This window comes from Piliocolobus tephrosceles, chromosome 21 (genome assembly GCF_002776525.5).
Source record: "Piliocolobus tephrosceles isolate RC106 chromosome 21, ASM277652v3, whole genome shotgun sequence".
In the NCBI taxonomy this organism is placed as follows: domain Eukaryota; kingdom Metazoa; phylum Chordata; class Mammalia; order Primates; family Cercopithecidae; genus Piliocolobus; species Piliocolobus tephrosceles.
Window position 1 is genome coordinate 3,706,065 of NC_045454.1, and position 25,462 is coordinate 3,731,526.

Consider the following 25,462-nt stretch of genomic DNA (forward strand, 5'->3'; position numbering starts at 1 on the left):
TAGACATCAGAGAGTTCACACTGGAGAAAGGCCTTTTGAGTGCAATGAATGTGGGAAATTCTTTAGCTTGAAATCTGTCCTCATTCAACACCAAAGAGTTCACACTGGAGAACGGCCTTATGAATGCAGTGAATGTGGGAAGGCCTTCCTTACAAAGTCCCACCTCATTTGTCATCAGACAGTTCACGCTGCAGCAAAGCAGTGCAGTGAATGTGGGAAATTCTTTAGGTATAACTCCACACTTCTCAGACATCAGAAAGTCCACACTGGATAAGGCCCTTATGAATGCAGTGGATGTGGGAAAGCCTTCAGTCGTCAACATATTGTGGCTGGACAGCAGGCAGTACACACTAGAGAAAGACTGAGTGCCATGAATGTGGGTAATTATGTAGGTAACAGTTCTCCAATCGCTATGTATCAGATAGTTCACACCGCAGAAATGTGTGTTCAGCAAACTTGGGACATTATTTTGGTTTGACTCTCATCTCATTAGACATAGGAGAGTTTACACTGAAGAAGAGTCTTTTCAATAAAGTAGAAAGTGGTAAAGGTTCAACATGCAAGATTGTACTTATTGGGCTTCAGAATATCCACACTAGTGAAAGTCTTCTGAGTACGGCAAATGTGCGACATTATTTTGCTACTACTTCGCACTACTTAGACACCGATAGTTCACACTGGAGGAAGGCCACATATGTGCCTTGAATGTAGCCAAGATGATGAACACCACCCAGAAATCTCTGATTTAGCACTGAGAACTAGTATCATATGTTTTTTAAAAAACAATGGTAAAGTACATGCCACATCCAATTTGCCATCTTAACTGTTGTAATGTCCTGTTTAATACTTGAAGTACATTCACATTGTTGTGCAGATAATATCCTGAACTCTTCATCTTGTAAAACGAAACTCTATAACCATTAAATAACAACTCATTCCCACATTTCTTCAGTCCTTGGCGACCACCATGCTAAAGTCATTATGAATCTGACTATTCTTGGTACTTTACAGAAGAAGAATCTTGGAGTGTTTTTCATTATTTTTTTTTTTTTCACTTAGGATAATATCCTCAAATTTCAGCCATGTTTTAGCATGTGTCAGAAATTTTAAGGCTGAGCAATATTTCACTGTTGGCATTTGCCACATTTCCTTTATTTATGACATCTATTCATGGACACTTGGGTTACTTCTACCTCTGGCTATTGTGAATATTGCCCCTACAAACATAAGGGCACAAATATCTCTTCGAGACCCTGCTTTCAGTTCTTACTGGGTATACCCAAAAGAGTGGAACCGCTGGATCCTGTGGTCATTCTGACTTTAATTCTCTGACGAACTGAGAAACTTTTCCATAAAACTTGTACCGTTTTACATTCCTAGCATTTCACAAAAGTTGTGATTTGTCCTCATTCTAATCCATAGAAGGCAACATTTCTAACAAGTTTCTAGGTGATTTTGTTGTTGCTGAGGTAGGGACTACATTTTGAGAACTGCCCTATCCCGTTTTTATAACAATGCAGATATTCTGTAAATACCCCTTGTTTCTATGTTCTGTCCTGTGAACCTTTTCATTTTGTTAATTTTTCCCAATGTTTACAACCAGGAAATAGCTTGTCATCTTTGATATAAAACAGAAATCTTTGCAAAATACCAATTGCATTCTGTAGCCCTTGGATCAGTTTCTCCCCCAATCTATGTAGATATTTAGTGGTGTATAATCTTGTGTGAGAATCCTCATGGTAAGAATACATTTTAAAGGATCTTAAGTAAGGTCACAAAATAACAGCAGTTTACTTGTGGACCTGCCCTCCACCCAGGCCATCCAGTCCCAACGACAGTGCTCTCACTGCTGCTTTCCAGGTGTGTACCTGTCATGGGGTGTGCATCCTGCTGACCATTCCTCTTAATGGGTTCTAGGCAACAGATAGAATAGCTTAGATGACAAAGCCATAGAACCTGCCAGGGGTTGTGTCATTTTGAAAATTATGCAAAATTCTAAATGATCTTTTTTTTTTTTTTTTTTTTGAGACGAAGTCTCGCTCTGTCACCCGGGCTGGAGTGCAGTGGCCGGATCTCAGCTCACTGCAAGCTCTGCCTCCCGGGTTTATGCCATTCTCCTGCCTCAGCCTCCCGAGTAGCTGGGACTACAGGCGCCCGCCACCTCGCCCAGCTAGTTTTTTTGTATTTTTTTAGTAGAGACGGGGTTTCACCGTGTTCGCCAGGATGGTCTCGATCTCCTGACCTCGTGATCCGCCCGTTTCGGCCTCCCAAAGTGCTGGGATTACAGGCTTGAGCCACCGCGCCCGGCCTCTAAATGATCTTAATGGCAGCAGTCCCTAACGTTTTTGGTACCAGGAACTGGTTTCATGGGAGACCATTTTTCCGTGGATGGTTTTGGAATGAAACTTCCACCTCAGATCATCAGGCATTAGTTAGATTCACATAAGGCCCACACCTAAGTCCCTCGCATGCACAGTTCAGAATAGGGTGTGCGCTCCTATGTCTAATGCCGCCGCTGATCAGGAGGTGGAGATCAGCAGGAATGCTCGCTCCTGCTGTGCCGGTACAGACTGGTACAGTCTGTGGCTTGGGGGTTGAGGATCCCTGTTAAATGGGATTTGGGGAATTTTATTTGGGTTCTCTCTTTGACTATTCTATTGTCAAAGTTACTGCATCTAATTTTTCTAGAGTAAGCCAGGTTCTGTGTCACCTCATAGAGCCACATAAACAGCAAGGGGCGCTATTGTGAACTGTGCCTGCGAGGGATCTCCGTGTGCTCCTTATGTGAATCCGAGCTAAAATCAGAAAAAAATAAAAAAAATTGAGCCTGTGAGGTTAGAAGCAAGACTGTCATGTTAGATTTCTGTCATTATTCATAGTTCTGCAAAGGTGGTTTCAGGTTCTGCATCAACCCAAATGTGCTCTTCCATCCAGCAGCATTTACAACCAAAGATGCAGTCAGGTGAGGCCGAGGCGGGCAGATCACGAGGTCAGGAGATCGAGACCATCCTGGCTAACACGGTTAAACCCCGTCTCTACTAAAAATACAAAAATTAGCCGGGTGAGGTGGCCGGTGCCTGTAGTCCCAGCTACTCTGGAGGCTGAGGCAGGAGAATGGCGGGAACCAGGGAGGCGGAGCTTGCCGTGAGCCGAGATGGTGCCACTGCACTCCAGCCTGGGCGACAGAGCGAGACTCCATCTCAAAAATAAAATAAAATTAAATAAATAAATAAAACCAAAGATGCTGTCCCTTAATTAGTTACTTTCGCAGTCCATTTTAGTACTGGTTCCTCAGGAAACTATTTCAATCTATAAATGTGAAACAGTTTCTTCACATTATACTCTCTGGTTTGAATAGTTAGTTGGTTTTGCTTTTCCCCACATTGACTACCTTCTTGGTAGCCATAGGTCTCAAAGGCATTTTCTGTTGTCCCTAAATGATTCTTCCCTTGGTAGGGGTGGCTTTTAGGCTGGCTGGTGGCTTTCATTCAGATGGACAGAAATCTAAGCTTGATCTAGCATCAAGTCTGGACCTAGCACTCTCTATTTTTTTTTTTAGCTATTATAGATAACAAAGGATTGAATAATTTGGTTTTGGCTTATTAGCTTGCATTTTCTTATGCATCCAGTGAACCAGAGATTGAATATTTTGCTTTTTGCCTATTAGTCTGCATTTTCTTATGCATCCAGTGTGCCAACTCCCTTGGAGTTGGATCCATCTCTAAATTTCCATGGTATCTTTTACCTTTAGTAACTGAGCACGGCCAGCCACAGCTCCACACCATGTATGACCATTTGGCCACCAAGGAATCAAAGGTTTTTCATCCTCCACCCATTTTTAAATAGAGGATTATTCAAAAGTTAAACAGAAAACTTTATTATCTCTTATTAATATATGAAAATTGTGTTCAAAATAGAAAGTGAACTTCTACTTTTTTTTTTTTTGAGTGGTGTTATCTTGGCTCACTGCAACCTCCACCTCCCAGGTTCAAGTGATTCCTCCTGCCGCAGCCCCCACATAGCTGGAATTACAGGCACACACCACCATGCCCCGCTAAGTTTTCTATAAGTAGAGATGGGGTTTCTGCATGTTGGCCAGGCTGGTCTTGAACTACTGGCCTCAAGTGATTCACCCACCTCAGCCTCCCAAAGTTCTGAAATTATAGGCTTGAGCCACTACACCCAGTCCGAGATCTATTTGCTTTTGTCTACATTATTTTCCTTTCATTTTGAAACGACCTTTACATAACCCGTAAACCAGAAAGAATCCCTTTTTTTGTTTTTTTTTTTTTTTTTGAGAGAAGTCTCACTTGTCTCCCAGGCTTGAGTGCAAAGATGGCTTGATCTCGGCTCACTGTAACCTCCGCCTCCGGGTTCAAACAATTCTCCTGCCTCTGCCTCCCAAGTAATTGGGATTAAGGCACCTACCACGCCTGACTAAGTTTTGTGTGTTTTTTTTTAGTAGAGATGTGGGTTTCACCAAGTTGGCCAGGCTCGTCTCGAACGCCTGACCTCAGGTGATCTGCCTGCCTCTGCCTCCCAAAGTGCTGGGATTACAGGCGTGAGCCACTGCGCCCGGCCCGGAATTACTTTTTCTTTAGCAAAAACCACATCTTCATTTTTTAAATATAAGCTTCTTCACCAAAAACACATAGTAAACATCATGGCGCTGGGCTGCACAATACTTTGATAGAGCACGTTGATGTAAAGACATTTTTCTAAGTGTTTAGACCATGCCTTTTATATCTAAACATGCAAGAAATGAGTAGGCTCCTGTAAACAACTGCCACCAGCTGCCTCTGACACTGCAGCTCTTGCTTGTGACAGCCATTATGCACACCCAGGTCAAGTTCTTTCCCAGGACAAAGTAATCTCTGGTACCCCCAGAACCAATGATATCAGGTAATGCACTACAAAAGAAGGCAGAATTTTAGACCTGAGAGGAATCTGTCCTCTTAAAACTCTTGAGAGGGAGATATTTCCTCATCTGGTTAGTGTAGATAATAAGTTGGCTTCCTGAGCTGGTCAGTGCAGTAGTGGGCTAGAGTTCTGTTTTATATTTGGCTTGGCCATTGTTGATTTCTATAGTCAATTTCTTACATGTAAACAAGGAAGATATCTATAATATTGAGATGTCTTGTTTTTTTAACTGGTCTTAGGTTGAAAACTGATTTAATTTTCATCCTCCTCCCTGCTCCCCGCACCATCCCATTCCTCTGCCTCTGCCAGATCTTCAGCTGGGCAGCATTTTGGTTTTGTTTGTTTTTTAACCTGGAGGATGTCCCCAAATATCAAAACCTAAACTTCTGATTCGTAGAAGTCCTCCCTTTGATGAGTTGCTAGTTTTATTTCTGAACATGAACTTACCAGAACATCCCCCAGCAATCCCCTTGTTTCAGACATAGCTCTTTATGCTTCCCATTCCATGGCAGCAACTAACCTGAACTCATCCAAAGCAAAAAAGCAATCCCTTTTTGCTTAAGTGACGCAAGGATCCCCAGATGAACAAGTAGCTGTATCCCCCTCCAATTAAATGGAAATAATATTTACTTCTGGTGGAACCTCTCCTTCCTTGGAACAAAGGGCCCCCAACCAGCAGAATTTACAGTTAAGAAGAAGTGGCCAGGAGCTGTGACTCACGCCTCTAATCCCAGCACTTTGGGAGGCCAACGCAGGCAGATCACAAGGTCAGGAGTTCAAGACCAGCCTGGCCAACATGGGGAAACCCTATCTCTACTAAAGATACAAAAAATTAGCTGGGCGTGGTGGTGCGTGCCTGTAATCCCAGTTACTCAGGAGGCTGAGACAGGAGAATCGCTTTACCCCGGGAAGTGGAGGTTGCAGTGAGCTGAGATCACGCCATTGCACTCCAGCCTGGTCAACAGGACAATATATATATACAAATATATTAGCCGGGCATGGTGGCAGGCGCCTATAATCTCAGCTACTCAGGAGGCTGAGGCAGGAGAATCGCTTGAACCCGGGAGGCGGAGGTTGGAGTGAGCTGAGATCATGCCATTGCACTCCAGCCTGGGTGACAGAGCAAGATTCCGTCTCAAGAAAAAAAAAAAAGAAAAAGGAAATAGAAAAAGAAGAGTAGCAGAAATTCTGTGAATGAGTTATTAGGTTCAAAAATGAGGATGCTCAATATAATCCATAGGTTCAGAAAAAAATTACGATGAAAAGAATTGTCAAATTTTGTAACTGATACTTGACCTGGTTAAATCTGAATTATTTCTAATTCCCTATGCAGTGAGATAAAAGATAAATATTGTATGTGACATATTCATCATAAAATTATTTGTTGTTTATCTGAAATACATTCTAAATTAGGGGTTCCCAACCCTGGGGCCACAGATGAGTACTATGGCCTGTTAGGAACGGGGCCATATAGCAGGAGGTGAGTGGCAGACGAGTGAGCATTGCTGCCTGATCTCCACCTCCTGTCAGATCGGCCGCAGCATTAGATTCTCATAGGAGTGCAAACCCTATTGTGAACTGCACATGAGAGGGATCTAGGTTGTATGCTCCTTATGAGAATCTGATGCCTCTGAAAGCATCTGCCCCCACACCCCTCCCCCTTATCCGTGGAAAAATTGTCTTCCACGAAACCGGTCCCTGGTACCAGAAAGTTTGGGGACCACAGTTCTTTTTTTTTTTTTTGAGGCGGAGTCTCGCTCTGTCGCCCAGGCTGGAGTGCAGTGGCCGGATCTGAGCTCACTGCAAGCTCCGCCTCCCGGGTTCCCGCCATTCTCCTGCCTCAGCCTCCCAAGTAGCTGGGACTACAGGCGCGCGCCACCTCGCCCGGCTAGTTTTTTGTGTTGTTAGTAGAGACGGGGTTTCACCGTGTTAGCCAGGATGGTCTCGATCTCCTGACCTCGTGATCCGCCCGTCTCAGCTTCCCAAAGTGCTGGGATTACAGGCTTGAGCCACCACACCCGGCCAAGGGACCACAGTTCTAATGACACAACTCTTTCCCTGATAATTTGCCTCTACTTAACAATGCCTTGTTTTATAGAATTTGCTCACAGAATTCCTGCAGTTACAGTCTTGATGCCATTTATGTTGTGACAGACCTTCATCATTCGTCATATTCAACTTATTTCATTCCTTTATCTATTGGACATTCATTAATGAGAAACACACTCAACAGTAGCATTCTGAGCCTAAAGACTCACGATGATAAACAGTGTAGAAAACATTACAAACTTTATTATAATTATCCTACCATCTCCATCTGAATTTAACAAAAAAGTGATTTTGTCTCTTTCTTTGGAACTAGTTGAGATTAGGGGCCTGAGCCACCACACCCGGCCAGGTCATATTCTTAAACTGTGTCCAGGTCTTAATTCATAATTAGCAATGACACAGGTCACTGCCATCAATGTTACAGTTGTCCTGGAAATAAAAGGCACTGCACACCACACAGGCCACAAGAAACCTTGTTACATACAGAGACCAGAAAGCAGAAAGAGAAAAGAGAGTAACTGGAACTATGTCTTTAAAACTAAAGTGGCAGAGAATGATGTAGAGATATCCTCAATGGGCAGGAAGGAAAAACACATTTTAGTGTTTGTGGTTGGGGGGTTTTATATGAGTTTCATGCACTTGAGTAAGTGGCTTGCAAGAAAAAAAAGTAAACAACTTTGGTTCTATTAGTTTGACCCTGTGATTAATGAATATCAAACAGACAAGTACGGAATCTGAGAAAACACAGAACAGTCCTGTATACACATAGCAGCTGGGAAGCCTATTCCCAGTGTGTCCCATGCACCTATCATTAATCTGAAACCCAGTACGTATGTGCTCATTGAACATTTACTAGATAAGTAAATACACAGCATCACACAGCTTCTCTATTCATTTTTATCATGTGGCAAGTCTTTCACTTTATCATCTGTACTTACCCCTCTAAGCAGTCAATGAGCAATGTTTTCAAGTATGTAAAAAAATTACATTTGGGAAACAAAAGCATAGCGTGTCCAAGTGTCCAGCACAGCCACAGGCTCAACTTCATTCTCTGACTTCTCAGAATTTTCTGTCTCTCACTCAAACATCATTGAGATCTTATCTTTTTCTCACATCACAGATGGATTTCTCTAGGGCTATTTGTGTTTTTTTTTTCTTTTGGAATAACCTACATAATTACTAATAGATTTCAGTAATTTTTTTATTTCACAAGTGTTTTTCACAGATAATTTCAACTCCCTGTGCAAATACGGCTGTAAACACAGGTGAAATTTTAAATCACTTCTGAGGAAGAAGATAACATCAAGGAATTCCACACCTTTTTTGAGGATAAGATGTGCATATGCTTCAACTATGAAAATGGTAAGCCGGGCGCGGTGGCTCAAGCCTGTAATCCCAGCACTTTGGGAGGCCGAGACGGGTGGATCACGAGGTCAGGAGTTCGAGACCATCCTGGCTAACACGGTGAAACCCCATCTCTACTAAAAATACAAAAAACTAGCCGGGCGAGGTGGCGGGCGCTTGTAGTCCCAGCTACTCAGGAGGCTGAGGCAGGAGAATGGCGTAAACCCGGGAGGCGGAGCTTGCAGTGAGCTGAGATCTGGCCACTGCACTCCAGCCTGGGCGACAGAGCGAGACTCCGTCTCAAAAAAAAAAAAAAAAAAAAAAAAAGAAAATGGTAGACAATGTCGTGTCCAGAAATGGCATGTATCAGCTGCTCTTGAGAAATAAAAGTAAAATTCTAAGCACCCCCTAACTAACTGAATGGATGCCCTCTTGACCATGAGAACCCTAGAATAACTTTGGAAGCTGAATTCACCACTATAGAGGAATGGGAAATCAGACACACCTCATTATATCCCCTACCTCACTACAATCATTAGGTTTTCTTCCCTAAGGGCTAAATAGAAATCAGCCTTTTCAGAAGACTACTAGCTTATCTTCCAAGGTACAGAACAGAGAGAAGATGAGATTATTCATTCCTTCATCCTTCTCTGAGACATCTGCTTTCTCTATTCCCTTTTCCCCTCACATGTTTATCTTATGTAAAATGTAGATTTACTGGGCACTAACTAAAGTTTCACATGTCCGTAATCAGTTGTCTCACTGCCAACCCCTCTTCCTTTTTAAGGAAAATGTGCAATAAATACTAAAACTCCTAAGAACCTCTTTGGAAAAATCAGTCACAGATGCTTCTGTGACTTACATTTTTCTGGATGTGCCTTTAGGCTGGTCCAGTAAACCTCCATGATTTGTGACTTATGCTTCAATCACTCATTTTGGTCATCACTCTCATTTTCAGATAGGATTGTGATTTTTTTTTTTTTTTTTTTTTTTTTTCTTTTTTGAGACAGAGTCTTGCTCTGTCGCCCAGGCTGGAGTGCATTGGCCAGATCTCAGCTCACTGCGAGCTCCGCCTCCCGGGTTTACCCCATTCTCCTGCCTCAGCCTCCCGAGTAGCTGGGACTACAGGCGCCCGCCACCTCGCCCGGCTAGTTTTTTTGTATTTTTTTAGTAGAGACGGGGTTTCACTGTGTTAGCCAGGATGGTCTCGATCTCCTGACCTCGTGATCCGCCCATCTCGGCCTCCCAAAGTGCTGCGATTACAGGCTTGAGTCACCGCGCCCGGCCTGCATTGTGATTCTTAAAATAAATGGAAAATGTATATCAGATATGAAGTAGTAAGTATTATTAGAATAAAAGCGTTGTACCCTTCATAGGAACACAATCGCTGACTCTACAGTTAGGTAAGATGTCTTCTCTTTGATCCAGAGGCATAGCTTCACCCTTTCAACCTACTTCAGTGCCTCCTGCCATCCTTCCTACAAATTCCAGTCCATAGCCCTAACTGTGTAGTCTGTCTTTCTTCTTCTGGACCAAACATATTGAGGCTTACTAAACAGACTCCAAAGCGTAACTGTATGTGTATTTGAAAAGTAATAGTATGGCTGACAGTCATGAGTAGAGACAAGTGCCTTTATGGTATGGGGTGTCTCTTTGGACGTGTAGTCATTGGGAATTAGCTGTGCTTAATAGAGTCTTAAATAATAAGTTGCTAACATTTCTGTAAATATCCTACACTACACTACAAAAAAAATACCGTGTGTTGCCTTTAAGAGCAAGCCAAGCCCCCTCCTGTCTTTGGAGTCGGGGACTCCGTTTCCCAGCTCCCCTGACAGTGCCACTGGGCCTTTATCTGCCATATAAGGACTGATCAACGCTCTAAGACAAGTCCGGAAGCGGTGTCGAAACTTCATAACCCAGAAGACACTGCAGCTCTCGGCGGCACGACTTACCCAATAAAGGTTTAGAAGGTGACAGTTGCGTGCGTGCGTGCGCACCGTCGGGGGCGGGACTTCCGTCGTCCTCCTGGTGGTGGTCGTTCTGGTTCTCTCTGGTGTTTCACTAGGTCCGGCCTGTGGCGCTCTGTGACGTCACCGAAGTGACGGAGCGGAAAAGCGCGAGAAGCGGCTTGGTTCCCACCGCGGAGAGGCGGGAGTGAGTCAACTGACAGGCGCTGGGGACAGTGGTGTCCTTGTGTTGCCTTTGTCGCCCCCGCCCCGCTCTTCCCTGACTGGGCTGGCGGAGGCCTTGCTGATGAACCCGACTGAGGTGGGTGCCCCGTCGCAGGCTCCCCCGCCTCCCAGTGCTGAAGCCCCTAGAAGGGGCCCTGCCGGTCAGGCCCCTTGTCCCGAAAAGAGGGGCGTTCCTCTGTGGGGTCCCCGTATCAGCCGGTTTGATGCAGCCTCCGAGCTCCCTTCGGGGACCCCAGGTTCAGGGCATGGAGGCGCTGCCGAGGGGGCTGTATGGGGGCGCCCGGGCTGTGTGTGGTTTCTGCGGGAAAGAGAGCGTTTTGTGAATTCTCGCTTGGAATGGCAGCCTAAGCAGCCAGTAACCGTGGAAGGTTGTCGAGGAACGGACAGTTGGAGGGGGCAGCTCCAGAGTTCGAAGTTTCAAGTTAGGAAAACCAGGCTAGGAATGGACACAGGGAGACCGGCGAAAAGGCCCTGAGGCCACTGCAGTAGACCCAAGAGAACTGTGGTTGGGGCTGGACCAGTGACAGGAGAGGGAGGTGTGATAAGATTCTTCGTAGGCCTGAAAGATGGAGCCGGTCGGTTTTCCTGGTGCTTCAGTTATGTCTGAACAAAGGCAGTGAAGAGCTGTTTCACGTGTTTGTTTTGTTTTGTTTTTCTGTTTAAACGTTGGAAAGAATGGAGTTGGGCAAGTCAGTATAAAGAGCAGATTTCCGGGAGAAGATCACAGGTTGGATTTTGGACATGGCGGTTCTCACATGTCTCAGGATGGATGTGTCACACAGGCAGGTGGACATAAAGGTGTGGAGTCTGAGGAAGGGCACTGGGTTGGCCATACCAGAGGGATGGAGGGCGTGGACTGGGCCGGAGCACGGTCTGAGGATCAGATTGAGTAGGGAGGCCTCTGGGGTTTTCGTTTGTTTGTTTGCGTAAGTTTAAGGAGTCAAGTGGAGTTTTGTTATATGGATATATTGCATAGTGGTGAAGTCTGGGCTTTTAATGTATCCATCGCCTGAATAATCTACATTGTATCCATTAAGTAATTTCTCATCACCCATCTTTGTCTCATCCTTCTATCTGTTTGGAGTCTCCAGTGTCTGTCGTTGCATACTCTGTGTCCATGTGTACACATTATTCAACTTCCAGTTATAAGTGAGAACATTTGGTATTTGACTCCCCCCCACCCCCGCCCCAGGCGGAGTCTCGCTCTGTCGCCCAGGCTGGAGTGCAGTGGCGCGATCTCGGCTCACTGCAAGCTCCGCCTCCCGGGTTCACGCCATTCTTCTGCCTCAGCCTCCTAAGTAGCTGGGACTACAGGCACCCGCCACCACGCCCGGCTAATTTTTTGTATTTTTAGTAGAGGCGGAGTTTCACCATGTTAGCCAGGATGGTCTGGATCTCCTGACCTCATGATCTGCCCGCCTCGGCCTCCCAAAGTGCTGGGATTACAGGTGTGAGCCACCACGCCCGACCGGTATTTGACCCTCTGTTTTTGAGTTGTTTCATTTAATAATGGCCTCCAGTGCCATCCACATTGCTGTAAAAGACATAGTTTCATTCTTGTGTGTGTGGGTGTGTGGCCCAGTGGTATTACCTTGTGTATGTATATGCCCCATTTTCTTTACCCAGTCATATTTTGATGGACAGTTACGTGATTTTCCTATCTTTGCTCTTGTGAATAGTGCTGTGATAAAAATACATGTATGTTTTTTATATAATGATTTCTTTTCCTTTGGGTAGATGCCCAGTAGTGGGATTGGTGGATTTAATGGTAGTTGTATTTTCAGTTATTTCAAAAATCTTCATACTATTTTCCATTGAGGTTGTACTTATTTACATTCTCACCAACAATGTATAAGCTTTTTCTTTTCTCCATATCCTGGGCAACATTGGTTATTTTTTGACGTTTTAATGATAGCCATTCTTACTGGTGTAAGGAGATACTGTGGTTTTAATTTGAATTTGTCTGATGATTAATGATGTTGAGCATTTTTTTATATGTCTGTTTGCCATTTATATGTCTTTTTTTGAAAAATGTCTATTAATGTCCTATGCTTACTGTTGAGATTTTTTGTTGTTGTTTTGTTTGTTGTTGAGTTCTTTGTAAATTCTGGATATTAATACCCTGTCAGAAGCATAGTTTGCAAATGTTTCATCCCATTTTTCAGGTTGTGCATTCACTTGGTTGATGAGTCTTTTTGCTATGCAGAAGCTATTTAGTTTAATTAGGTCCTATCTGTCTACTTTTCTTTATGTTGTCTGTGCTTTTGAAGTCTTATTCATGAATTTTTTGCCTAGACCATGTCCAGAAGGGGTTTCCCTGGGTTTTCTTTTTGTATTTTTAGTTTCAGGTCCTACATTTAAATCTTTAATTCATCTTGAGTTGATTTTTGTATATGGTGAGAGAAACTGGTCCAGATTCATTCTTCTTCATCTGGCAATCCAGTTTTCCCAGCACCTTTTATTGAAAAGTTTGTCCTTTCCCTGGTGTACGTATTTGTTGCCTTTCTCAAAGATCAGTTGGCTGTAGATATGTGGCTTTATTTCTAGGAACTTTATTCTCTTCCACTGATCTATGTGTCTTATTTCTGCAGTCAAATGCTTTACCATTGAGCTATACTCCCTATGTGTCTATTTCTATACCATTATCATGCTATTTTGGTTACTACCAACTTGTAGTATAATTTGAAGTCAGATGGACTTAATTTGAGGGAAATCTTGGGGTTGTCATTTCAGGTGGGCTCTGTGGTGAGAGAGCAGAGGGCTGAGACTTGGGGGCCAGACCATTGGTGGCTCCACAGACATCATATTCTGTCCAGAAAGGCACAGACCTGGGATTCGGGATTGTATCTGTAAAAAGGGAGGCCTGCGGCCGGGCGCGGTGGCTCAAGCCTGTAATCCCAGCACTTTGGGAGGCCGAGACGGGCGGATCACGAGGTCAGGAGATCGAGACCATCCTGGCTAACACGGTGAAACCCCGTCTCTACTAAAAATACAAAAAACTAGCCGGGCGAGGTGGCGGGCGCCTGTAGTCCCAGCTACTCCGGAGGCTGAGGCAGGAGAATGGCGTAAACCCGGGAGGCGGAGCTTGCAGTGAGCTGAGATCTGGCCACTGCACTCCAGCTCCGGCGACAGAGCAAGACTCCGTCTCAAAAAAAAAAAAAAAAAAAAAAAGGGAGGCCTGGACTGGGTAAGCAGATAGCCTGGGATGGAGGCTGAGGTGTGAGGTGGTTTCGATTCTACATCTGCAGGCTTGGTTGACCCTCAGGGCCACTCTCTGTTGAACAAGAGAAATGTTATTGAGGCCAGTGGAGTAGCTGAGTTCCAGACCAGAGCACTGCTTTTTCCCTTTCTCTACATGTAAGGGCAAGAGGCGATCATCTGCTGCTCCAGCCAAGGTCTCCTGGCAAGCTCACTTTAGAAGATTCTGCAGCGGGTAGACCTGGTTGCAGAAAGGACCAGTACCTGACCTGCCTTCTCTTCCCCTCTCTATAACTCATTAACTTAATGTACGAAACACATACTGATTTAAACCCTAATTAGACAATATCTTTCTAAGTGTGTGCAAACAGGTAGGCAGTTAATAGTCAAATTATTAAGTTAAATTTCCAAAAGTGGTTCATAATTGGTTTGATGTTAATTTATCTCATTTGCTTTCCATGGAAAAATTTAATATGATAACCTCTAAAATCTTAAGCTAAAAACATACATGAAAATTTCAAAACCCCACTATTTCATTTGTATTGAACACATGTACAAAAGCATTAATTCGTGGACCCTAGCAGCTGATATATGGTATATGCTACTGATGTTTGATACTAACATGAGCCCTGTGAGGGGGCAGCTATTCTTACAATCTATTTACAGATGGGGACACTGAGGCTCAGGTGGGTTCAGTTCTTTTCCATGGTCACAGAGCTGCAGCACTGAGGCCTGAGGAACTTTATGCAATGAATTGAGATCCGTTTGCTCCCAGGCAGAGCAGAAGAGGTGGTCCATCTCAGCCTATAGGATCCTTCCATGGCTGTCCATTTCTCATGGCCTTTCTCTTCCCTCAGGGTCCCCTAGTGATGGCAGGACCGGACCCTACACAGGTGAGTAGAGTGCTTCCTACCATCCACCCACTCCGGTTATCTCCCAGATGGTTTTGGCAGGTGCCAGAACCTCTTTTCCTGTCTTTCTCTTATGTCTGAAGAGTGGGCACTTTCACTAGTTTCAGTATTATAAGTTGGGTGCTGGGTTACATGGACTGGTCCCCATTTTTGAGAATTGATCTGATAAGATATGTTAGGGCCTCCTGGGCACAGGATTCAGAATGTTTCAATGTTTGGAGGAGAGACTGAGCTGGATTGTTGGGGAACTGCAAGTATCTGTTACATCTGGTAGGAATAGGGAGCAGAGTGGGAGGTGGCTAGAGACACACAAACATCAGGCCTGGAATGACAGCCGAGGTCCTGGGTCTCTAATCTAAGGGAAGTGGGAGATGGGGAAGATTTAAAGCAAAAGAGGTAGTGATAGGACCCTAGTTTAAGGGACTTCCTTTGGCTTCTGAGTGGAGGACAGACTGGAGGTGAGGGTAACGGCAGAGAGATCTGAGAGGGTGCTCCTGCAGAAGTCTAGGTAGATGTTGGTGGTGGCTTGTCAAGAGTGGTCATAGCTTCAGTTTTAACTGGAGCTGCCCACATTTTATGATGTAGAGAGTGAGGCAGCTGGGGAGGTGGGATGGAAGGGGAATCAGGAGTGGCCTCATGGTTTTTGTTTTGGAAGCATAGATACTCCATCAACTAAAATGGGGGAAGTCAGCAGTAGAAGGAATTTTCAGAGTGAATATGAGGAGTCAGTGTTTGTTCAGGCCACAGATGTCTCAGAGACTCCTGGTGGAGGAGTTCAGGTTGGAGACGTCCACACCACGGTGGCTGTCATATGGACCAGGATGAAGCCGTGGATTCAGTTTAGGTGACAGCATCTCTAGGTTATGGTGACAGTGCTGTTTGACGATAGAGAATTGGAATGGGGCATGAGCACTGGGTCTCTTACAGGGTACCTGTGCGGTGGGGGGGAATCAGTAGACAAATGAGGGAATGGAGTGTTTGTGGGGATGAGTGTATGTGAGATGGTGGAGTATAGGAGTGAGAAAGGCTTCTGAAGGAGAGTGGACATGATGGGGTTGATGAGGGGGTAATAGGGTGAGGTTGGAGAGTTGCTAAGCATCGGTTGGGATGAGGTGAGGATGGGAGTTGTATTAGTCCGTTTCCATACTGCTATAAAGAACTACCTGAGACTGGGTAATTTATGAAGAAAAGAGGTTTAATTGACTCACAGTTCTTCAGGCTTAACAGGAAGCATAACAGGGAGGCCTCAGGAAACTTACAATCCTGGCGGAAGGTGAGGGGGAAGCACAGCACATCTTCCCATGGTGGGGCGGGAGAGACGGAGAGAATGAAGGGGAGAGACACACACTTTTAAACGACCAGACCTCGTGAGAACTTACTGTCATGAGGAAGGCAAGGGGAAATCCGCCCTCATGATCCAGTCGCCTCCCACCAGGTCCCTCCCCTGACATGTGGGGATCACAATTCGACATGAGATTTGGGTGGGGACACAGAGCCAAACCACATCAGGAGTGGAAATGTGGAGGTCAGTGCAGCTGGGCTTGGAATGAGGTTTTGGTGGAGAGTGATTTTCCTGGGTATGAGCCAGAGTGTGCCATGAGGCAGGACACAGCTGAGAGTATGTGAAGTCCTCACATGGTTGGTTTGGGCAGCTGACAGTGAAGTGAGAATCAGGGCGATGTAGGGAACCTTCACAGCAGGGCTTTGGGCTGCCCCCGGTGCTAGGGGACTTTGGTGTTCTGGGGCAGGACTGGGAGCGAACTGGATGCTGAGCGTATTTGCCGTGCACCACCTGGTTTCCGTGTGCAGAGTGGCCTGTTAGGAGGTGAAGGAAATGCCTGTGGTGTGGGCTGGGAGGTGTCTGTGGAATTGACAGGAGTGGAGGTGTGAGAGATGGGACTGGAGTGCTGACCAAAGACTGATGTTTAGGCAGGAGGAGTGTGAACGGAGGCCCCAGGCCCTGGCCCTGGTAGCTCAAGGGAGGAGGATGAGTCTGAGTTTGGTTGTCTTGGGAGGCAAGATCTGGTGACTCCATGGACACTGGCTGGCGGGAGAGGATGGATCCCCCATGGGAGGCCCACATCCTAGATGGTGCTTTTCTACCTTGTCCTTCATGTGTTTTCTCTGTGTGCTGGACACGGTGGCCCATGGAAATGGGGAGAGAAAAGTCACTCATGCCACCTGGATGTGGTGTTTCTTCCACACTGGGAGGGTATGGAGGAGACTGAGCGAGGAATGGAGGTATAGGGGAGAGGGATGAGATCCTGGAGAGAGAAATGTAGCAGTCATTTCACCCATAGGGTTTTAATTTATGGATGTGAGTGAGTGATGCCAGGGACAGGCCAATGACACTGAAAGAAGATATTTATTCCTTGCATTTCCCTAAGGAGGGTGCACACCACATAACACAGGGCCACATGGTGAGGCCCCAGATTTGGTCAGGAGGAAAATTGGAGTGAGGGGAAAGTTTAGTTTAGTCCACAGACGCTGTTGGGGTTTCCAAGGGAAACAAGACAGGGCTGGGTGTCAGGATAGTTTGGCTAGTTTTGGTAATTCCAGGACACCTGGGCTATTGGGACTGTCCCTAGTTGAGCAGTACCTGTCCCTGGGTTTTAGAACATGGGAAATACTGGCTGGTTTGAGAAAGTTAGAAATGGAGGTGGTTCAGAATATGTGCCCAGGATGGCAGGGGAGGTGGAAACACATTTGGCTGTTAGTTTGGCCCTGTGTTTAATGGGTGGTAAATATAAGTAGAAAATAAATAGAGAACGTAAGTAAATACAGCTTGAAAAGAAGCTGCTCATGTATTCATCTTTCCCAATTTGGCAGGGCCGTGTGGTCTTTGAGGACGTGGCCATATATTTCTCCCAGGAGGAGTGGGGGCACCTTGATGAGGCTCAGAGGTTGCTGTACCGCGATGTGATGCTGGAGAATTTGGCCCTGTTGGCCTCACTAGGTAAGGCCCTCACTCTTGCCCAGTGTCCCGGTTTGGGCTGTGTTGTCCCTTTTTACCCAAAGGCGGCGCTGCGTTTCCCACAGTGAGACTGTGGGTGCTGCTGCTTTTCCCTGTTTCTTGGCGTGTATGCTGTGGGAGGCAGGGCTGGTCTGTGTGTTCTAGACCCCCTTTTTCCGAGCGTCCCCATCCCTGCTGCTCTGATGCTTACAAGAAAGGGCTCAGGAACCCAAAATGTTGAATTTTGCATAGAGACCCCACCAGCCTTGTCTGTCCCTGATCAGGTTACTCTGTCCAAACACATGAGACCTATGTTCCGTTGTCCCCTTTCTCTCGCTGCTATTTCTTGGTGCCTTCCTGTGCTTGGAATTTCAGGCACCGCCCTGGTCACTAATTTTGGGGACTACTGAGTTAATTGTGCCGGACAAGGACTCTTGTGTGAAGTTCTTAGGATTGTAGAATGTGGGATGCCATGGGCTCGATCTCTCTGGGCATGTGCTATTTACTCTTTTTCTCTTTCTTTCCGTTAGAGAGGGCCCTAGGCACCTGAGAGGGTGGCTAGTACTTCAACAATGGCATTAGAGGCTCAGGGACATGGTCCTGGTGCCTGGGAGTTGGGAAAAGGGTTGATGTCACAGCTGGGGTCAGATCACCCTGGGAACCTGTCCTGTGCTCACCATTGTTTGCTGTCAGGGCCACTGGCCACAAATTTCTACCTTTTCTTCCCCATTATCATTTCTAGTATGATTGCTGGCCCCTGCACCTCCAATGCCCCACAGTCTGTACTTCTGGGGCCACCACCCCTCACCCATTCTTTTCCACTGCTCCAATGCAGGACCTGTATTTAAGGTAGCGTGAAGTCTGCATGTATTCCTGAACACCAGCTCCTCTGTCACAGTCTGATCTCTCTGGGTTTGGAGAGAACCTTCTACACACTGCTTTCCAGTCTCCAGCAACCATGGCCTGTTGATGGCTGTGTGCAGAGGAGTTAGTTGGAGATCCTGCCTTCTCTCTCTGTACCATGTCCCTCCTTTGTATGCTTACCATCATCAAGGCTCTCCCATTATGGGCCCTCGCCAGGCCCAGTCCTGCATAGTGGACCCTCCTCTCACTGGCCTTAATGTCCATGATGTCCCCAGTCCCACGGCCTTATTTGTGTGTGTGCCTGGCACACATTTGTGACGGAGCCTCCTTCTCCACGAGAGTCAGCATGCACTTCACCCGCATTTCTGTTCTGACAGGTTGTTGGTATGGAGCTGAGGATGAGGAGGCACCTTCACAGCAAGGTTTTTCTGTAGGAGTGCCGGAGGTTACAACTTCAAAGTCCTGTCTGTCCACCCAGAAGGTCCACCCTAGTGAGACATGTGGCCCACCCTTGAAAGACATTCTGTGCCTGGTTGAGCACAGTGGAATTCATCCTGAACAAGACATACATATTTGTGAGGCAGAGCTTTTTCAGCACCCAAAGCAGCAAATTGGAGAGAATCTTTCCAGAGGGGAGGACTGGGTACCTTCATTTGGGAAGAACCACAGAGTTCACATGGCAGAAGAGGTCTTCACATGCATGGAGGGCTGGAAGGACTTACCAGCCACCTCATGCCTCCTCCAGCACCAGGGCCCTCAAAGTGAGTGGAAGCCATACAGGGGCACAGAGGACAGAGAAGCCTTTCATTCTGGACAAAATGGTTACAAATGTAGTGATTGCGGAAAAACCTTCACCTGCAGCTATTCCCTTGTTGAGCACCGGAAAATCCACACAGGAGAAAGGTCTTATGAATGTACCAAATGTGGGAAATTCTTTAAGTACAGTGCCAATTTCATGAAACATCAGACAGTTCACACTAGCGAAAGGACCTATGAGTGCAGAGAATGTGGAAAATCCTTTATGTACAACTACCGACTCATGAGACATAAGCGAGTTCACACTGGAGAAAGGCCTTATGAGTGCAGCACATGCGGGAAATTCTTTCGGTACAGCTCCACATTTGTTAGACATCAGAGAGTTCACACTGGAGAAAGGCCGTATGAGTGCAGGGAATGTGGGAAATTCTTTATGGACAGCTCCACACTCATTAAACATCAGAGAGTTCACACCGGAGAAAGACCTTATAAGTGCAATGACTGTGGGAAGTTTTTTAGGTATATCTCTACACTCATTAGACATCAGAGAATTCACACTGGAGAAAGGCCTTATGAGTGCAGTGTATGTGGGGAATTGTTTAGGTACAACTCCAGCCTCGTTAAACATTGGAGAAATCACACTGGAGAAAGGCCTTACAAATGCAGTGAATGTGGGAAATCATTTAGGTACCACTGCAGACTCATTAGACACCAAAGAGTCCACACGGGAGAAAGGCCTTATGAGTGCAGCGAATGCGGGAAATTCTTTCGTTACAACTCCAACCTCATTAAACATTGGAGAAATCACACTGGAGAAAGGCCTTATGAGTGCAGAGAGTGTGGGAAAGCCTTTAGCCACAAGCATATCCTTGTTGAGCACCAGAAAATCCACAGTGGAGAAAGACCTTATGAGTGCAGCGAATGCCAGAAGGCCTTTATTAGAAAGTCTCACCTGGTTCATCACCAGAAAATCCACAGCGAAGAGAGGCTTGTGTGCTCCATGAATGTGGGGAATTCTTTAGCTAAAACTCCAACCTCATTAAACATCAGAGATTTCACAATGGAGAAAGTTTACCATTGACTATTGTAATTGGGTATTAATGTGATATAAAATCCACATTTTTATGCAACTAATCTCCAGAACATTTTTCCTCTTGCAAAAAAAATAAAATGCTGGACCCATTAACAACAACTCATTCCCCTTCCCTACTTCCCCAGGAATTCTCAACTATATTTCTATGTCTATGAATTTGGTATCTATTGGTACCTCATATAAGTGGATTCATACAGTATTTATCTTTTGAGACTGGCTTATTTCACTTAGGATAAGGTCCTCACGGTTCACCCACGTTGTATAATGTGTCAGAATATCCTTCCTTTTTTAGGTGAAAAAATATTCTGTGCTATTTATATACTACATTTATTTATCCAGTCATCTGTTAATGGATGCTTGGGTTACTTCCACCTTTTGCCTATTGAAATAATGCTGCTATGAAGATGAGTATACAATTGTCTATTCAAGATTCTACTTTCAATTCTTGTTGAGTATATACTCAGAAATGGTAGTGCTGGATCATATAGGATTTCTATTTTTTTATTTTTTATTTTTTTTTTAGACGGAGTCTTGCTCTGTCACCCAGGCTGGAGTGCAGTGGTGTGATCTCGGCTCACTGCCAGGTCCGCCTCCCAGGTTCACGCCATTCTCCTGCCTCAGCCTCCTGAGTAGCTGGGACTACAGGTGCCTGCTACCACGCCCGGCTAATTTTTTTTTTTGTATTTTTAGTAGAGATGGGGTGTCACCATGTTAGCCAGGATGGTCACGATCTCCTGACCTTGTGATCCACCTGCCTTGGCCTCCCAAAGTGCTGGGATTACAGGCGTGAACCACCGTGCCTGGCCAGGATTTCTATTTTTAATATTTTTGAGAAAATTTTTTCCGTAGTACCTGTGCCATTGTACATTCCCACCAGCAGTGCACAAGGATTGCAATCTATATATATATCCTCACCAACATTGTTCATTTTCTATTTCTGTTTTTTGGGGTTTTTTTGTTGTGCCTTTTGTTTTGGATAGCAGCTATCCTGTTGAGTGTGAGGTGGAATCTCATAGTGTCTTTCATTTTTATTTTGTGAGTGATTAATGATGTTGAGGATCTTTTCATGTGCTTGTTAGGCATTTGTGTATCTGGAAAAATATTCAAGTCTTTTTTTCCATTTTTAATGGGACTATTTGCTTTTTGTTGAGTTGTAGAAATTGTTTATACATTCTGGATATTAACTCCGTACCAAATATATGCTTTTGACATATTACCTCCCAGTCCATAGGTTGCTTTTTTGCTCTGTTGATTGTGTCCTTTGACGCAATTTTAAATTTTGATGTACTGTTGACTCTGTCTGTCTCTGGGTTCCGTATTCATGGATCGAAGCAACCATGGATCAAAAGTATTTGGAGCATCCATGGATTGCACTGATCATTAATCAGAAGTATTTGGAAAACAAAAAGGGTAGTTGGATCTGTACTAAACACAAACAGACATTTTTTCTTGTCATTATTCCCTAAACCATATATTGTAATAAATATTTGCATAGCATTTGCATTGTATTAGATATTATAAATAACCTAGTGATTACATAGGAAGATGTGTGTAGGTTATATGCCAACATTATGCCTGTTTATGTGAGGGACCTCTTGAGCATCAGATGATTTTGGTATCCACAAGGGGTCCTGGAATCAGTGCCCCACAGACACCAAGGGATGACTGTAGTCCAGTTTATCTATTTTTACCTGTTACCTGGGCTTTTGATGTTATATATATATATAAATTAGTATCAAATCCAATGCCAAGCATTTTCCCTATGTTTTAATCTAAGAATTTTATATTTGTAGGTCTTACACTTAGGTCTTTTTTTTTTTTCTTTTGGAGACAGAGTCTTGTTCTGTCACCAGGCTGGAGTGCAGTAGTGGAATCTCAGCTCACTGCAACCTCCACCTCCTGGGTTCAAGCCATCACCCCACCTCAGCCTCCCTAGTAGCTGGGATTACAAGTGTGCGCCACCACACCTGGCTAATTTTTGTATTTTTAGTAGAGATGGGGTTTCACCATGTTGGCCAAGCTGTTCCTAAACTTCTGGCCTTAAGTGATCCCCCCACCTTGGCCTCCCACATTGCTGGGATTATAGGCAGGAGCAGTAATGCACTATGCCTGGCTACATTGAGATCTTTAATCCACTTGGGATTCATTTTTGCATATGGTTTAAGGCAAAAGTCCACTTCATGTGGCGATCCAGTTTTCCAAGCACCGTTTGTTGAAAAGAGCATCTTTCCTCTGTTGAGTAGTCTTGGCACACTTGTCAAAATCATTTGTCCGTATGTGCCATGGTTTATATGTGGATTCTCTATTGTATTGGTCATATGTCTGTCTGTATGTCAGTACCACACATTTTAGGTATGTGTGTGAGACTCAGTTTTGAGGACAAGGCTAGTGGGCTTTCACACTCCAGACTGCTGTATTCCAGCCCAAAGTATTCAAATTAGCCAGTCCATGGGGAACATGGAAAACATAGCTAATGCAATCCCCTTGCCTTCCCTGAGTTGTCCCCTGCAGCCTCAGGTTGCTGTTACTCTGTCTCAGATGCATCCCTCTGTGGGACTTTACCCAGGTTCTCTCATTCTTAGCTATAGGTAATAAATAGTTCTGATTTTGTGTATCCAAGTGACATTGGGTTGTTTCTTGCTATGAGAAAAACCCAGAAAGGTATTATGAGTCTAGTGAATGTTGGAAAGTCTTTAGCTATTAGCCTAACCTCATTTCGTGCAGCACGTTCACTCTAGAGAAAAATAGAAGTGAAGGCAATGTGATCTTTCCTTGTTAACATAATAACTCGGTAGAGCAATGCTTTGGAGATTAGTTTTTTAGGGAGAGAGCCAGCAGTTGAGCCTCCTGCATCTAAACATCCACACTAGGGATATTGTCTATACCGCCAGATATATGGGAAGATTTTGTGAACTGTGTTGCTCTTTTCAACTTGACTGGGGCCTTTGCCAGAGTTATGCCCCTGCCAGGGCCTATTTAAAAAGTCATCTCTTTTCTACCAACTGGCAAAGAGCCATGGTGTGTAGCACTTTAGTCACATTAAAATGCAGTTATGGCAACATGCTGTGTTCTCTATCTGAAGAATTCACTAGTCACTTGAACACTTTGGAGGCCTCACCCCCTCTCCTATGATTGATTAGGGCATAGACATCAGCCTTGGACAGAAGATGGGCTGGCTTTGGCAGGCAGATTGCAGAACTTTCCTTTCTCCAGGGGAAAGTATTGGTTATCTCATTGATAGTGGTAGGATGCAGATAAATTCCTAGGCAGACTAAGGATGGGTCCCTGGTGAAACCCAAACTTCAAGCCAAAGACAGTTTAAAGCCTGAAAATTGAGCTGCCAGTTCCAATTCCATGACTGGAGTGAGAACTTCCTCAATGCCTTTTAGCCAATCGAATGGTGCTTTTTCCAGGCCCACCCATGGACCAATCAGTATGCAGTCCCCATTCTGAGCCCATAAAAACCCTGGACCCAGCTGCACACTGGGCTACCCACTTTCGGGTCCCCTCTTGTTGAGAGCTTTTCTGCCACTCAATAAAATTCCCTGCCTGGCTCACTCTCTGGTGTCCACATAACGTCATTCTTCTCGGTTGTGGGACAAGAACTCGGAAACTGCCAAATGGTGGGTGTGAAAGGAGCTGTAACACTGTAGCCCTGCTGCCTTCCACCAGGCCCAGGCAGCCACCCCATGTGACAGGAAGCAGTGGCAGCAGGGCCAGGCCCGCCCACACAGGGTGGCAGGACCAAACCAGCTGTGCCACACCCCCATTCACTGAAGTGTTTGGACGGTAGGAACGGACAAGCTGTAACACAAATCAGCTGTAATGCTTCCTTGGGGCTCAGACCTTGGGATTCCCTGAGCAAAAGCTGTAACACCCCTTGGGGCTCCATGGTTGCTGGCGTCTCTGAGTTTTTGGGTGCTACTGTGTCCCCTTTGTCCAGACACCAGCTCCCAAGGCAGAAGCCGGTCGCAGCACGCCTGGACCAGCTGTAGGCCAAGCACAGAGCCATAGTGGGCACAGGATCCAGCTGGTAGCATGAGCTAAGCACAGCCTGCCAGACTGAGTGGGTGGAGTGAGCCCAGCAGGCCAAACGATGTCTGGGCAGAGGTGCTTCGGCCGTGGAGGTTTCTGGCTGGTGAAGTGGCGCCGAAAGTATCCTGTGTCATCATGACACTTGGGATGGAATTTTCCAACCTGCCAGTCACCCACACTGTGAACTCCTTCTCATCCCTAATGCACACACATACCCTGGTTGGTTTTGTGATAATAAAGGTCACGTTGTTTAAGCTACCTTAACTCTTGGAAATCTAGTCACTGTCTGCAGTGGGTTTTGAACAGAATTGGTCTCTGCTAGAATAAAAGCATGAATATTTTTTCTGTGGGACCTTTACTTTGTGAGCTCCAGAGGGAGTAGTAGGAAGCAAAAGCTCCGCTCTCATGCAGATTGGGACCAATGTGCACTGCCATGAGAAGCCTCCTGGGAAAGTCTGAAGGACTTCTGCACAAAATCTCAAGCCCTGAGTACAAAGATTATTTGTATTCAGAAGAGTACAATTTGAGGAGAAAACGGTTGCCTTGATGTTTAAGGCACTGGGCAACAGTATGCACTGTGTAGGGTATCCCTACACAGATTTCCCAGCTTTCCCCTGCACTGAGGAGGGATAGCTGTCTCTTGTGACCTGCTGGGAGCTATGTGTCCTGAAGGAAAACACTATCTAGGTGTGTGTTCCTGGCTGTTGACCTTTAGGGCCAGATGGACGCCATATTCTTGTTTTTTTTTTTAGACAGAATCTCGCTCTGTTGCCCAGGCTGGAGTGCAGTGGGATGATCTCGGCTCACTGCAACCTTGCTTCCTGGGTTCAAGCAATTCTCCTGCCTCAGCCTCCCGAGTAGCTGGGACTATAGGTGCACACCACCACACCCAGCTAATTTTTGTATTTTTATTAGAGACAGGGTTTCACCATATTGGCTAGGCTATTCTTGAACTCCTGACCACGTGATCTGCCCACCTCGGCTTCCCAAAGTGCCAAAATTACAGGTGTGAGTGACTGTGCCCAGCCAGAAGCCATATTCCATAATAAATAGTGGGCCGGGCGCGGTGGCTCAAACCTGTAATCCCAGCACTTTGGGAGGCCGAGGCGGGCGGATCACGAGGTCAGGAGATCGAGACCATCCTGGC

At 45.5% G+C, this 25,462-nt stretch overlaps 1 protein-coding gene across 2 annotated transcripts in view; it reads left to right on the forward strand.

Annotated features, from left to right (window-relative positions):
• Positions 1 to 20,839, forward strand: part of LOC111521116 (zinc finger protein 548) — a 35,383-nt gene extending 14,544 nt beyond the window's left edge. Inside the window, exons 1-4 of one of the 2 annotated variants that reach the window (XM_023184279.1) lie at positions 10,319 to 10,581; positions 14,561 to 14,596; positions 17,444 to 17,570; positions 18,809 to 20,839. In XM_023184279.1, the coding sequence (XP_023040047.1) occupies positions 10,567 to 10,581; positions 14,561 to 14,596; positions 17,444 to 17,570; positions 18,809 to 20,268 (1,638 nt within the window). In that variant the 5' untranslated portion in view covers positions 10,319 to 10,566 and the 3' untranslated portion in view covers positions 20,269 to 20,839. Of the gene's footprint in view, positions 1 to 10,318; positions 10,582 to 14,560; positions 14,597 to 17,443; positions 17,571 to 18,808 lie in introns of those variants that run through there. The other variant, XM_026457542.1, reaches the window with a different exon arrangement.
• Positions 20,840 to 25,462: the final 4,623 nt, after the last annotated feature.